Source organism: Cydia pomonella, chromosome 3, assembly GCF_033807575.1.
Source record: "Cydia pomonella isolate Wapato2018A chromosome 3, ilCydPomo1, whole genome shotgun sequence".
Classification (NCBI taxonomy): Eukaryota; Metazoa; Arthropoda; class Insecta; order Lepidoptera; family Tortricidae; genus Cydia; species Cydia pomonella.
In genome coordinates, this window is record NC_084705.1 from 20,604,173 (window position 1) to 20,619,829 (window position 15,657).

A 15,657-nucleotide genomic window follows, 5' to 3' on the forward strand; every position below is an offset into this window, starting at 1 on the left:
CTGGCACTCATCTAGATGGAAACACCCTCCGTGTTGCAGTTGGGCTGCGCCTGGGGGTATCAATCTGTGCACCGCATAAATGCCACTGTGGGAGTGACGTGGACGAGCGGGGGCGTCATGGTCTGTCTTGCCAGCGAAGAGCGGGGCGATTGTCACGTCACGCCGCGCTCAACGACATTATCCGCAGGTCTCTTGTCACCGTCAACGTGCCTGCGATACTTGAGCCGGCCGGTATAGCCCGGGACGATGGCAAGAGACCTGATGGTATGTCACTGATACCGTGGAGGATGGGACGAGTGTTGGTGTGGGACGCGACCTGCGTGGACACACTGGCACCGTCTCACCTTCACGGTACTACAAAGAAAGCGGGTGCGGCTGCCGAGACCCTCAAAAGGAGGAAATACAGGGGTCTCGACGCCAATTATAACTTTGCTCCTTTCGGTGTCGAGACCCTCGGTCCGTGGGGCCCGGGAGCTCAGAGCATTTTTAATGATTTGGCCAAACGGCTGGCTGACGTTACAGGGGACAAAAGAGCTGGCAGCTTCCTCGCTCAACGAATAAGCGTTGCGATTCAGCGAGGAAATGCTGCCAGTATCTTTGGTACTATGCCCCAGGGGCCCTCTTTAGATATAGATTTTTAGTTTTTAATTAGTTTAAGTTTCTATTGTACTTTTATTCACATTTTATTATCATTATCAGAGCAATTTATTGATGTTGTAAATATTATTCCATATAGAAATTCATTAAATTAAATTTATCTTGATTGTGAAAAACTAAAATATTGCATTCAAGCGACATTGGTGTGATCTAAAATGCATTTCATTAATTTTAAACGTGTTGCAAAATAGCAAAAGGCTTTTCCAGTTAATGCCTCTCCAAGTGTCATAATCGCATGTCATTTGCATTATATTTCGGTATTTGATCGACTGATTGAATTATTTACTCCTACTTAGCAATTAAATCGCATCTCATTTGCTGCAAGGTCTGTAGAAATCTTAAAACCAGAAGCGCCAATTACATCCACATTTCCCGATTTCGGGCTCGAAATCAGTCCCGATTTTGGGCCTGACAATCGTTTTTGTTTCACGGAATATCAGCACATCGTTAACAATATTTAAAATGTAAAAAATACTTTGTCTCTAATTGCCAAAAATGTTCAATGTTTGATGCATATGAGCCATTTTTTTACATTTCAAATAAATAAAATATTATAGGACATTAATTGACTAAGTCCCATAAGGTAAGCTCAATAAGGCTTGTATTGAGGGTACTTAGACAACGATATATATAATATAAAAATATTTATTAATACTTAAATACATAGAAAACACCCATGACTTAGGAACAAATATCCATGCTCATCGCACAAATACATGCCCTTACCAGGATTTGAACCCGGCACCATCAGCTTCGTTCCCACTAGGCCAAATCGGTCGTCGTAATATTGTAAACCATGTGCTGATATTTGGCGAAACGGATTTTTTTTTTGAGCCCGAAATCGGATCTGACATCAGGCCTGATAAAGTGTGGATGTAATTGGCACTATAGGAACCGTAGTCTGCAATAAAATAAATGCAAAGTTGTCTATGCATTTTTTTGATTGGTCAGTCGACGAGCGTTCGTTCATCTAAATACGCTTTCAAACCAAAATGGAGGATTTGTCGGTCGAGGTGTACGGTGAAAATGGTGCTTATTATAAGGTTTGTACAATATGAAGTACGTTCTATTTCTCATCATAAAACGTTAATTTTGTTGGTGCTACATCTGTTTGATTATTTTCAATCAGTAGTTTCACTTTAAAAGGTAAACTTTCAAAAATATTTTTCCGGGATGATCATCACGGCTGGAATGGACGCCATGTCCGTCTGTCAGGGCGTGAATTTTCCATGTGCTGTAAATTATACCGATTTTATATATTTTTAGCTCTGGCCAAGGAGTTTAATGAGGGCGGCTCTCGCCGGATTACAGTTGTGGCTTCTTTTTCGTATCTGACCTACTTAACTTTTTATTTCTAGCGCATTACTAACTTATTCGATCACAGGATTCTCAAAAAATTCCTTATATTTATAGGCCACTGTCACCGACGTACTCGACAACGAGGTTCTTGTAGCCTTTGAAAATGAGTAAGTGTATAATTGACTTTAATTATTACTAATATACAAATTTTGGATGTATTTATTTACTAATTTGTGTGGTTTTGTTTAAGCTGGCAGCCAGAATCCAAATTTCCTTTCTCACAAGTGTTCTTGCCGCCTAAAGACACTGGAAAACACACAGAGTTTGTGGAAAACCAGGAAGTTGAGGTGTTTGCCCGTTCCAATGAGAAGGAAGCATGCGGATGGTGGACAGCCAATATCAAGGTAAATTATTTTTAGTTTTTAATGTCAGTTAAATTTATCTCGTGTTAAATTATTGAGCTTCAGTTTATTGTAAAGTTTTCACATCATTCCAATTTCACCTGTCAACTGATCAATGATCCCATTATTTGTTTACCATGGTAACTACAATGAGTACCTATCAACTAGTAAATCTGGCTTTAGATTGTTTGTTAATTTTCATTGCATGTTACTGCAGTTTATTTTTTGCCTGTAACACTGGTTACTCATGTTGAATTTAGGATTTATTTTAAGAATTGACGCATCATAGTGACCATGATTAAGATATAACTGATGAAATTACCATAGTCTACAAGGAAATTATTTCAAGTTTATGATTGTAAGTGGTTTTTGTACATGGTTTTGATCTAGCACCATAATAATTTTAGGATTATAATAAAAGGGTATAAATCCTAACCAAAACTCTGTCAATCACAAACTAGAGGTAACTACGGTGTACCCTGTATACTTTATTTTTAGTGCTAGAAATATGGTTTTTAGTCAATGAATTAAAATTAATAATTGGCTGCTTGCCACACAAAGGGACAAAAAAGTCTAAAAAACTTGAACATCGTATCCCTTCATATCTAAGCCCATAATAGCTAATCCATGCAAATTTGGTTTATGCTCATTCTTAAGTAGTGCTTTTTTTATGTAATAAAGAGAAAAATGATAATAATAAAGTTCTTCTATTTTTTTTATATAAATAACTTTAATATTATTCCTATTTCTAACACTACTCTTGTCCAAAAACCACTCCTCACCAAAAGTAACCATTTTAAAATATGGTAATTGGAATTATATGAATAGAATAAAATACACTTCTTGAAAGCTATACTGGACTAACAAGATTGAATAATGCAGTATGTTCAAGGACAAGCTGGTATAAGAATCTCAAGGGCAGGGGCTTTATGTTAAATAGCTAAAATGACTAGGGTGGCAGTGGCAGTCTAGACTTGGGGTTTTAAAGACAGATGTTTACCAAAGCTATTAGTTTCTAATCAAGCTTGATGTATATTGAAAGTAAATGAAGTTCCCATAGTCATATTTTATGTATATAGGGAATCCCATATGTAATCCCAAATACTGCAGTATATTATTTACGGCAATCTAATCTCTCTTCAAGTGGCATATGTTGTTTTTGAGTTATTGGAATTTTGATTTTATTTCAATCAATCAAATTTGAAATTTAAATTACTTAAACGGTTGGGAATTGACGGCCTACCACTCCAAGGGATATTTTCATCTTTCTCAAATGTGAAACTTAAGTAATCCAATAGTTTTCCACTGTATATGTAGCTAGTAAAATAGCAATACCTATTGACTTTTAAAAGTAGTTTTTACAACCATAGTTTTCATTTAAGTTATAACCATAATGCCATCAAAAAAAGGGTAGTTGAAAGACATGATACTACAATTCCACAATGTCAGGTTCAACTTAAGTGTGTTTAAAGTATTAAAGGACACTAATGGTGATTTCTTTCTTTGTTTCAAGTTAATTAGTGCTGTGCAGAATAAATAAAATAAGTAGATGCAGTTTCATGCGACTTGTCACTTGGGAATCCTGTGGAAAATGTAATTTATTAATTGTCACATAACATATACTTCTATTAAAATAATAAAACTAAAAACTTTGTGGAGCTTCAATGCCTGGGCTAGGTCCAACATGTCAGCACAAGAGGAGTGTTATATAAAGGGCGACCTTAAGAGTATAGGGCTCTGCAGCACAAGAGTGCAGCCATCAGGTGTCTTGCCATCAGCTGTGCAGGAGCCTGATGGCTCCAATGTTGTACGGATAGAGGTGGTGTTGAGGGTGAGGCGGATCAAGTTGATAAAGGTGCCTGTTAAGCCAATCAGGGAAAACTTTCCCATGCAGGCCATGCCATGAGAATCAACTAGGCCTCAAAATTTTTCAGTCACGGTAAGGCAAATAGCAGTGCAGAAGGCACTAGCATTGTGTGGTTCTGTGATGGGACTGATCGGAGTGTATACAGGCAATAACTTAGTTAATTTTCTGACATCTAGTCCAGTCTAAGCTAAAACTCAAATTCATAGTTTCCCCCATTGCTCATGGTGCTCGATGGTGTAAATTAAGACTACAGGTAATTATTATTTTTAATTAGTTTAAATATGTTACAGTACATTGTTTAGTAGATTCAATTACCGAACTTATTTTAGTAGCCTATGACTCATCATCAGTTATTGCATATACATATTAGACGGGAAACCCCCTATCAGTTAAAGGGCCCATGTGCACAGACCGCTCGGCGCAGCGGGGGATATTCGAAGGACATTTAACAATCAATCATGTGTCAATTTTCTACATTCTTAAGCTTTTATTTAGCCATTGAAATTGTAACTAGGCGGATCCACACAGAGCGAACATACGCGCGAGGCAATTTCCTCACGCACAACCCAGCCAGTGTAGACGTGCCTCGGCCGGTTTCTGCGTGAGGAAATTGCCTCGCGCGTGTGCTCGCTCAGTGTGGATCCGCCTATTACAAGTACTAGTTTTATTACAAAAAGGCGTGTCCACACAGAGCGAGCACACGCGCGAGGCAATTTCTTCACGCATAAACCGGCCAGTGTAGAAGAGACTCGGCCGAGGCGGCGCGCTCAGGCGAGGAACACGCGCGCGTTGCCTCGGCCGAGGCACGTCGTCGTCGTCATTCACGTCAAAACTAGTACCTACGCCCATTCTAGGGATTAGTTGCCAAGCGGACCCCAGGCAAGGAAGATGATGAACTTGTATATTTGTAAAATTTATTTTATTTGTAACTCAAAAGGGTTGTTACAGTAAATGAGAAAAATAAAGTAATCTTGGTAAATCAGATTTGTTGGTGGTGGTACTGACAGTGACACACAAGTCAACATGGGGTGATCTGGTCATGCGAGATTGATTTCCATTTTTAGGGTTCTGTACCTAAAGGTTAAAACGGGACCCTATTACTAAGACTCCGCTGTCCGTCCGTCCGTCTGTCACCAGGCTGTATCTCATGAACCGTTGAGCTCTTTAAAATGATATAGCACAATCGGATTAGGACCAACCTCGAAATCTCTGGAACAGTCATGAAATTTGGTATGTAGATAAATTAAAGGCCATTTTTCATGCCCACCATTTGACATTTGGGGACCTCGAAGAATCGCAGCCATCTTGGAAAATGTGTAAATTCGCGTTTTACTCGAAATCTACGGTCTTTAAGGCAACATTAAAGCTTACTCATTTCTACACTAAAAAGTCCTCGATATCTTTGCGGAAAAAATACATCTTGTTATAGAAAATACTTGAGAATCTAACTTTAGCGCTTATACACTTCTAGGGTACATCTTCTTAATAGGACACTTGGAGGAACGTGAATTCAACTTTTAACTATACATTTGTTCGTGATCTACCCCAATATTAACATTTTACTCGACTGCGACTTAACTAGAAAGTAGAGTTATGGATTTATGTAAGTACTGATGATTCAGTACACCCTGTAGCTTAGAATACTGGACAGATTTTTTTTATGACGTATCGGTAGATTCCTCTTACCCTTTTCACAACCTGTTTACACTTGTTTTATTAAAGAAAAATTAAACCAACCCCTTGAGAGAACTCCGAATATGAAATCATATTTTTTCTTCTGGCGCCTAAACTATTAAGCGGATTTCAATAAAATAGAGTATCAGTAGATCCATAATTAGTACACAAGTCCTATGCAATACAAAGTTACTAAAATTAACGGAGAAAACTTTTTAGGGCTAAATAATGTGATTGCAAAAGCAGATTTTAGGTCTTAAATGGGGTTCAAAGAATAGTGACAGTAATCAAATTTGACAACTATCATAATATGATATATTCCCACATTACCTCAATCCGGATTTGGGACTAATCAATTAAAAAAGAATATGCTTGCCTGCCTACTGATGCATTTCATTAATTGTTTAATTAAGTGGTTAAATAATGGTTTTTAAGAGTAATCTAAAATAACATACGATATAAAAAAAGATCACACATGAATGAGCACCTGCTGCCACGGATTGCTCTTTATGAACAGATTGTATAATGAAATATCATTAATAAGTATATTACCAATATCTGTATCCATTAATCATTTGAAGCATTATTATTTTTGTTACCAGATGATGAGGGGGGACTTCTTGGTGATAGAATATTTAGAATGGGACAACTGCTACACGGAAATAGTGCCAAAGGACCGTCTCCGAGTCAAGACCCCCAAGACCCCCATCGACAAAACCACCTTCCACAAGTTTGAGATACCAGTCCCTGAAGATCTCAAAGACTAGTAAGTAAATCACACTCCAAATTATATTAAGTGAGGTGCCCAAAAGCAGTTAACAAACTACCGGTATAAATGTGTAAAATAAAATATTTATTACAAGGTTTTGAAGCCGTATCTACCTTCCTTTCCTATGTACAGTGAGCTGCGAAATTGCATGGAGAAATTATGAATGAATTTATTGATAAAGTCGCCATGCACTTAGCCTGATGGTACAGTCAGCATCAAATACTTTGTAGCAACCAAAGTAGCCAAATAGTTCGGTACACCATATATTTAGTATGGTGTACCGAATTATTTGGCCACTTTGACAGCTACAAAGTATTTGACGCTGACTGTACATGTATAAATAATTTCTCCATTCAGGTATGACCATGACCACTTTCCAACTACATCATAAGTTCCATTTTAGCATATAATTGTTGCCGAAGTTAAAAAATTCTGTTCAATTACTTACTTGGAAGCAGTTATTACATTTGTTGTTATTAGTTGTCAGTTGCTATTAGCAGTAGCAGTTATTTGTATACACAATTTCTATTTTATAATATTGAACTATAAAGAGGAGGTAACTTGATTGTGACGTCATTTGCTAGTGTTTCATATAAATTCCATAGTGTCAAATCCTTTTGTGAATTCGAAAAAAGAAACTACGGCTACCACAAGTTTGATACCGACAGATCCGCTAGCAGTGGTGGGGCAAGACCAAAACTTTATGTGGGTAAGGTACATTTAGGCGTGGCCCTCTGGTGGCGCAAGAAATAACGAACATTTTACGTTGTGTCCGAGTGATACTTATTTCAGGCGCGAGGCCGAAGGTGGTGGCCCACGTCGCTCACGCCTAACGCCGCTAGCGTGTGCGTAAATTCCATGCATCCCGCTCGTACTCTTATTAGTGCAAGCGAGATGTATAGAAAGTAAGTTACGCAAACGTTAACAAATATGTGAGTTTGACCCTGCTAAGGCAGTCGTGGTAAGGCTACTGATTTGACTATAGATCATGTCATTACTGTCATTCAAGACGCGTTCCTTGACTTGTATTGTCATGTCATGTTATTAAAGATTCATGTCACATAATTTTTATTGATTTTTTCATATTTTTTACTATAGTACACGTCAGTAGTTTTGACTACAGAGGCCGGGACGAAAGGGGTTGCCGGCCGAAGACATATAGACGAATCGAAAAAATCAATGTTATATTTTTAAAGAAATTATAAGTAAACAAGAAAAATTAAAACTAACGTATATTGCTATTTCGCTATATTTTAACTCGGTTTTAATAGAAAACAGATACTTCATACATTTATATTTGTATTATGTTTATATTATCATTTATGGTTATATTATGAATTTATGATTCACCTGCATTGGGGCCTTAAGCATGGAGTACAATGCCCACAATGTCGAAGACTTTAGTTTCTGCCAGTTCTTTAAAATATGCCAAAAACACGTGTAGAAACTGTGGGCATTTTTTTTGGTTTTCCAATTTATAAAATTGACATAATTTACCATATATTTCGCCTTTGATTTTGCCGGCACCAAGTTCTGTATAGCCAATTCTGCTTCGGCTCTTAATTCAGGTGGGGTGCAATCAATAATAACTTCTCCGTCGGTAGTTTCGTTCGAACTCATATTGAATTATTTATAACAAAACAAGATTACAAACAGCAAAATTAAATCCGATAAAACAGTATTACAGCGAAAAATTATCAAGTTTCCCGTCAAACATTTTTTTTTTCTATATGGTTAGAGGCACGTTTGATTACACATTTTTACCACTACCTAATATTTAGATTATATATTATTATTTCAATGTGTATATGTATAGTTAAGAAAAAAATGATAATAATGTGTTATTTGTTACGTTCATGTGGATGTATTATGTAAATAAAACTGCACTAAGTACATACCAAATCGGTTATTTATTAAAACGCATAGTGGCACAATGTCCTGATGCCTGTGCCACAAATTTATGTGGTATGGAAATAAAATAAAAAGAGGACTTTGCCGGCCTAGGCCTGCAAGATTTGTATGAAATTCCATTAACAACCGCCAGTCCTAGCCGGACCTGAAACGTTATACTTCGCAGCCTATTATAAGGAACATAACATCAATATTTCATTGCATGTTTGAGAAAATTATTATATTATTCTTTATTCATGTGTGTATTGCTTTATGATTGGATGTTAGAATGTGCTCCTCTGTAATGTTTGCATGTCTGCACACAGACTGAATATGAATACACTGGAATTTTGTTTTTTTTTTTTTTTGTACCTATATGATCTGCATGTATATACGTGTACTCTGTGCAAATAAATTCTTCTTTAAATTCTGTGTATCTTCGATTTGGCTAATCTGCGCGTCATCGTGGATGACACGAACTATAATAATCAAATAGTTATCCTATTCGTATGTAATCGGTGGTTTTATGGCATTAATGAACTGTATGAAAAAATATTAGCTTATAAATAACAGATTTTGCACTTATGTGCATGTGTACACTCGTACAGACAGTTATTTAGTCTTTATGAAGCGCTTTCTTTATTCTATGTTTAATCAGGTGTGAAATTTATACCAAAATGATTAAAAGTTGTACCTAGTCTAGATCATATGCTGTTTTTGTTTGTGAAATCTGTGTACAAGTAATATCACATTTACTTGCTTTAGTTATAGCATAGGCTTGGTCGATTGAGGCCCATATGGGACCTGGTACCCATATGAATATCATACATTGAATTAAATAAAATATGACCAATATACAGGCGTAATCTGTAAACGACATAGTCAAACGGCTAAACTCTTTCCTGAATACCTGCAGAGATGATTCGTCCCGGGCGCAAGGGAGCTAATGTAAACCTTGATTTAAACTTTCACGATTTTTACACATTAATTAACACACGGGACTCAATCGCGTATTAAATTTACCTCCGACGTTTCGAGGACGGCGTTGTCCCCGTGGTCTCGGAGAAGACTGGCTAAAGTTGACATCAACATCTTCAAGCCGCGCGAGTTTTTCGAACTACCCGCACTTGATCTTGTTTATTGACTTGAACATTCTGCGCACTAGGGATGTTACTCTGTCGACACACAACACTAACGATATTCGATTTTTCGACTGTCGATATTCGTTCTCGCTTACATACTTTATTACTAATGATACTAATGACTGGATTCCATGTGGATGAGATCCCCCAAACCCTCATCCCTCGTCCCCAGTAAACCTTATTCGAAAGTGTGAAAGTTACTTTGACAGCGTCCGCCATTAAGCATAACCCTTATAGTTGTCCTTGGCGCTGTGGGCACGACTAGTAACGACGCCTTTAGGTGTTCTTGGCGTTCAAAAGGTTAAAAGTTATCAAAATTATTAAAACAGAAGAACCGGTACAAGTGCAAAAACCAAAATAGTTGAGGAGAAATTGATATATGATTAGGCAGGTACCTTTTACCAGTGGTTTCCCAGTTACCACTGACTCGGTTTGGTTAATAGTCGGTATAATTAATTCAATGCACAAATACTTCTGGGAAACCACTGGTAAAGGTTGGAACAAAAAATCCCAGTAGCTACTACTGGTAACAATTTGGTGGTAACTAGTAGGAATAACCCACTCATCAGTGAAGATTACCTTTATCTGAACATGATCATATCCCACAGCCTACACGAGATCCACAGCGCTAAGGTGGAGAACGCGCACAAGGAGTTCCAGAAGGCGATCGGCGCGGCGCTCGTGTGGTACGTGCCCGAGCGGGGCGCGCTGGCCGTGCTCGCGCGCGGCGACTCCAGCCAGCGCCGGGCGCTCATGCTGCAGGAGATGCACTTCCGGTCAGGGCATAAGCTTGACAAGCTAACTTTTATCCAACATTATAACAAACAAAGGGTTTTTAATGATCATGATTTTGACACCGGTTATAATATTAGCCATAGAAAAAGAGAAATTCGTATTACGAGATTCGTCTGTTCTGTATTCAGGGTGAAATTTTAACCACCAGCCATACTCTGCATAGTGACTTTATAAGTCATATGATCAACTTTCAACTTTTATCATGGGAGCAATGTATAAATCGCGAAAACATTTTTTCCATGAAGCCGCTGATTTCTATTGGACAGCCAACTTTTTTTTTTCCCGAATTTGGTTCCAATTAAAGTTGTTCAGTATGACCTATAAAGTCACTACGCAGCATAGGTATGACTGGTTACATTGAAACTCTTAAATAAAATGTTTATTACATTGATTGTAGTGAAAATTCAGCACTTCTCGGAAGTTCATTTGCTTAGTATCAATTGAACGCCCGTCTGTTCAGTCAGCAGACTCACTGACGGAACAAGGCCAGTGCTAACATTAACTCAAGAAGCTTCAGGGCCGCCGGTCACGAGTCGATCGAGATAGTAGTATATAGCTTCACACAATACCTAATTTTAATGTCTTAAATTACGATTATCATAAATTATTTATAATATCATTAAAGTTTATATTACTATTAATTACTAAAACACTATTGTTTTAGTAATGGCTTATGTTCTTTACAGAAATCTAACGCAAAAGTTGTTATTGCTGAAAAAGACTGAAGAGGCCGCTAGACAGTTGGAATCCACCAAAATACACAACCAAGGAGGGTAAGTAGACCATAATATTATTACTATTTTATTAAAACTTTAAGTACCGATATCGGGTTGCGTGAAAAAAATGCCTCTTGGTGATTTTATTTGTAAGCATTTCTTGAATTTTATTGTTCATTGTTAGAACCACATGCCGGGGTTAATAATTATAATGAATGTCAAGAGGGTTTCTGTTGATCATTTGGAATTAACACCATGAAGCCAGCCAACATAAATAAAATGTTCATTAGCCATAACCATTACACATAATTTGAAAATGTTGATTTGTGAGAGCCACGAATGAACGTTATAATGATTATTAACGATAACTGATGTCGGCCCCGATTGATAGTAGCTTGGCGGGCGGCAGGTACTCGGACGAGTTCAGCGTGCGCGAGGACCTCATGGGGCTCGCCATCGGCACGCACGGCGCCAACATCCAGCTGGCGCGCAAGGTGCCCGGCGTCTCCAACATCGAGCTCGAGGAGTGCTCCTGCACCTTCAAGATCTGTGGCGAGGTCAGTTCTGCGTCTATCCAGCGCACTCTAACAGTGTTTTCATATTGTCAGATCTAATATCGGATGACGGATACAATCACAAAAAAGGAAAATGTTTAACCCTTTTCCAGGCATATGTAGTACGATTTATCGACCACATACGCGCCGTTAGAATTTCAACTTTAGCATTCCGATTTAAGGTTCAAATTAGATTACACTTTCAGGAAATGTTACTTGTCTTCAAATGAATCATCAAAGCTGGATTAATTGGAATATATTTGGCTTTTTTGGGAAAACCTTGTAGATTGGTGCGGCCTGGAAAAGGGTTAAAGTGCTTTTCTATTTTTATTTATCCATTTAACATATGTTTATGGATAAAATAAGCGTTAAAGTAAAAGGATGCCTTTGGGCACTCTCTAGCAGTTGTTTTCCTGTAAAAGTCATCCAACATTCCATATCGCATCAGTTAAACCGCGTTAACACGGAGACATTGTGTCTGCAATACTACCAACTGACTATTAATGTCACACATAATATGTTTTTAACTTTAAGTTAGGTTTAAGGCAACAAATACGTGCGTTGTGGATTTTGCCAGAGCAAACTAGAGTGTTACATACATCTGGGTGGCGTTTGAAGCAGTGCCGCCGAGAATTGAAGTTATGCTGTCAAGCAATCTTCAAACGAGAACGAACGGGAGAAGATGACGTCGGTGGCGGTTCCTGGGTCAACCCCACTGATTTGCTTAAGGTAAGAAATGTAACGTGGCCTATGATTTGTAATAAGTCTTGTCCAGTATAGACTGTGAGTTAAATATCGTATTTCATTGAAAGCCCTCGTAATCCTCGATTGAAGTGATGACTGATGTGCTGTCTCTAGTATGATACGCCTACGATTCCCGGTCGGGATTAATCATGGATGATGACGCCTTCAATGAAATATTCATCTCACAGTATTTATTGGACAAGATAAATCATATCACACGTTAAATTTCTTATCTTAAGCATACCGGTGGGTTTGACCCAAGAACCGCCACCGACGTCATCTTCTCCCGTTCGTATCCGTCTGAACTTGTTGCATCTATTGTTTTAACTGCCCAGGTTACTATTTAATTAGTTAGGCAGGACTTTGGGAATTGGGAAATTTTATGTTGTCTCATTCAAAAGTTTTTTTTTTAATATCAAGTGAAATCACTACTCCTTGTCCCCTTAATCCCTTACCTTCCTATTCTACCAATTTCTCCCTAGATACACGTGGGTGTGGAAGAGGTTCACGTCGCAGCTCAACACTGCCATAATTAGTACCACACGGCCGATACCCAAGGGATCAAAGGGATGCCAGGCGTGGAGAGTTAGGGTCGGTTGCATCAAACCGACTGTCACCGCATAAAGCTTTCGCTAAATATTAATATTATATAAAGTTTAATTTGTTGACCACAGAATGAATTGTGGTGCCCTTAATGTCATTGTAGGTTGTTGAAGTGATCTGTTTGTGTACAGACTATGGAGGCGGTGCGCGGCGCGCGCGCTCTGCTGGAGTACGCGGAGGAGTCCATCAAGGTGCCGCGCGCGCTCGTGGGCAAGGTCATCGGCAAGAACGGCAAGGTCATCCAGGAGATCGTCGATAAGAGCGGCGTCGTGCGCGTGAGTACCCATCTCTTTCCACCGCACAAGTGCGTTCTGTACGAACGCGGAGAATGCCCTTTTCTTTCTATCGTTCAAGAGTTTGCGAAGTTGGTGAAGAGGAATCATATAGTTCGTTGGTCTATGCATTCCTTCGTCTAGATATCTTTTGTTGAAATTTATTGAAACATGCATGATAAGATATGATATGATATTTATTTATTTCATAATATATGCATGCATGGTTTTTAGGGTTAAACGGTTCTCTAGTGGATATCACTTAGGCGAAGGTCTAGAAGGAATGTCTAGTCAATATCTTTATCAAATATCGTGATATCTATTGATCATCTAGTTTAGTATATTGACGGATCTCAATATTTATCACGGAAATCTAGATTTATGACACCCGTCATTATACTAGGCTACACATACAGTAAATACTACGATATGTCAGTACGCATAGTGTTGGTTAAGACTCGAGTCCTTCGAGTCCTCTGCTTTGAAACTCGACTCGGTTTTTCAGACTTACATATTAAGTCTAAACTAGAGTTCTTTTCAACTTGTAATTTCTTTACTTTTATTTAGGTTAAACCTATGAAATTGTTGACGGAGTCTTTATTCGGAGACTCGAGTCCTTTTGATTTCTCTTAAAAGACTCAATAAATGAGTCGCCTCGGTACTTAAGACTCGGAAGTTTTTTAAGCGCCGAGTTTCGTAAAAACGAGTCGCGTTCTTCAAATTCAGACTCAAAAGACTTGTGTTCCTACCAATGGGGACTGACGTGCCGCCGACGTCGCCATCGCCGCCAGCTACGATGGCTAGTCCTACTAAGCCGGATCCGAGTCGATTATTTCGTAAGGCCTCGGTTAAAACTAGATTTAACTAGGATATTTCAGTCAAATCTAGTTTTCACTAAGTGCCTTGTTAAAAAGATAAAGTCGGTTCTGCCGCTCACTCGGCTTCACACGCTATAATTGATCACGGTTAATCTATTACGCTCCTGCTCGCTTCGTTGGTCGTCGCATCTATCTTTCGACTCCGGCAGAATACGGTGAAAACTAGGTTTAACTAGTGGAAACGCGTTTTCACTGAGGCCACAAAAACTAGTTTTCACTATAAAAAAGTCGATTGTTTCTATAACGAAATTTAAACTTTCTTGATCAGGTAAACTAGAATAATTGATAACTATGAAAGATAAAGCCTAGGACGGACTGACGGATTAGTAGGACGTTCTAATAATCTAGTTTCATGGCAAGACGTCCTCATGAATACATAGGATACGTCCGCTAGAATATATTCATTATCATTTATTTGTGATTTATTTCCATAAATAGATATAATTTCATTAAAATAGTTTTTTCATTAACTCACCTTTATACCCGGCGCCCCTGGATCCACGCCCCTTTAGTCTTCTATGGGAGCGCGGCGGCACTAGAGGTCAATTTTTAGGGTTCCGTAGCCAAATGGCAAAAAACGGAACCCTTATAGATTCGTCATGTCCGTCTGTCTGTCCGATTATGTCACAGCTACTTTTTTCCGAAACTATAAGAGCTATACTGTTCAAACTTGGTAAGTAGATGTATTCTATGAACCGCATTAAGATTTTCACACAAAAATAGAAAAAAAAACAATAAATTTTGGGGGTTCCCCATACTTAGAACTGAAACTCAAAAAATCTTTTTTCATCAATCCCATAACATACCCTGGAACTTTTATAATAAGAGAATGATAAACCTAAAAAAAATATATGATGTACATTACCATGCAAACTTCCACCGAAATTTGGTTTGAACGAGATCTAGTAAGTAGTTTTATTAATACGTCATAAATGGTACGGAACCCTTCATGGGCGAGTCCGACTCGCAATTGGCCGCTTTTTTTTTATAGTTGACTACAGCGTATTGAATAGTACATTACGATACAAGTGCGAAAAATAGGAAATTCGAAACGAGTGGCGATAAATTAAAACACGACCGAAGGGAGTGTTTTAAATCGATACGAGTTGCGAATTACCTATTCGCACATGTATCGTACAACGTTTTACAGTACATATGGGCCTTTAAATGTTCGTCACAGTAACGTAATATGCTAATTTTCGCACTACTGCGGTAAAGTAGCACCATATGTACTGTAAATGTATGCTATAGTTGAGTTGGGAACCCATACATGAAAAGTACGCAATTATAGTTTGGTATACGAAATCTTAATTCAACCATTACAGTCGACGAGTAGAAAAATAGTTTCCGTTATCTTCCACGTCATTATGCTATTTAATATCAGCGGTCCACTGCT

General features: G+C 38.2%; 1 protein-coding gene across 1 annotated transcript in view; it reads left to right on the forward strand.

Moving 5' to 3' along the window:
* The first annotated feature begins 1,550 nt into the window (after window positions 1-1,550).
* Window positions 1,551-15,657, forward strand: part of LOC133516657 (RNA-binding protein FXR2) — a 40,926-nt gene continuing 26,819 nt past the window's right edge. The window contains exons 1-8 of the mRNA XM_061849675.1: window positions 1,551-1,700; window positions 2,071-2,123; window positions 2,207-2,360; window positions 6,501-6,664; window positions 10,308-10,475; window positions 11,181-11,267; window positions 11,602-11,767; window positions 13,243-13,386. Of these exons, the coding sequence (XP_061705659.1) occupies window positions 1,650-1,700; window positions 2,071-2,123; window positions 2,207-2,360; window positions 6,501-6,664; window positions 10,308-10,475; window positions 11,181-11,267; window positions 11,602-11,767; window positions 13,243-13,386 (987 nt within the window). The 5' untranslated portion in view covers window positions 1,551-1,649. The remainder of the gene's footprint in view (window positions 1,701-2,070; window positions 2,124-2,206; window positions 2,361-6,500; window positions 6,665-10,307; window positions 10,476-11,180; window positions 11,268-11,601; window positions 11,768-13,242; window positions 13,387-15,657) is intronic.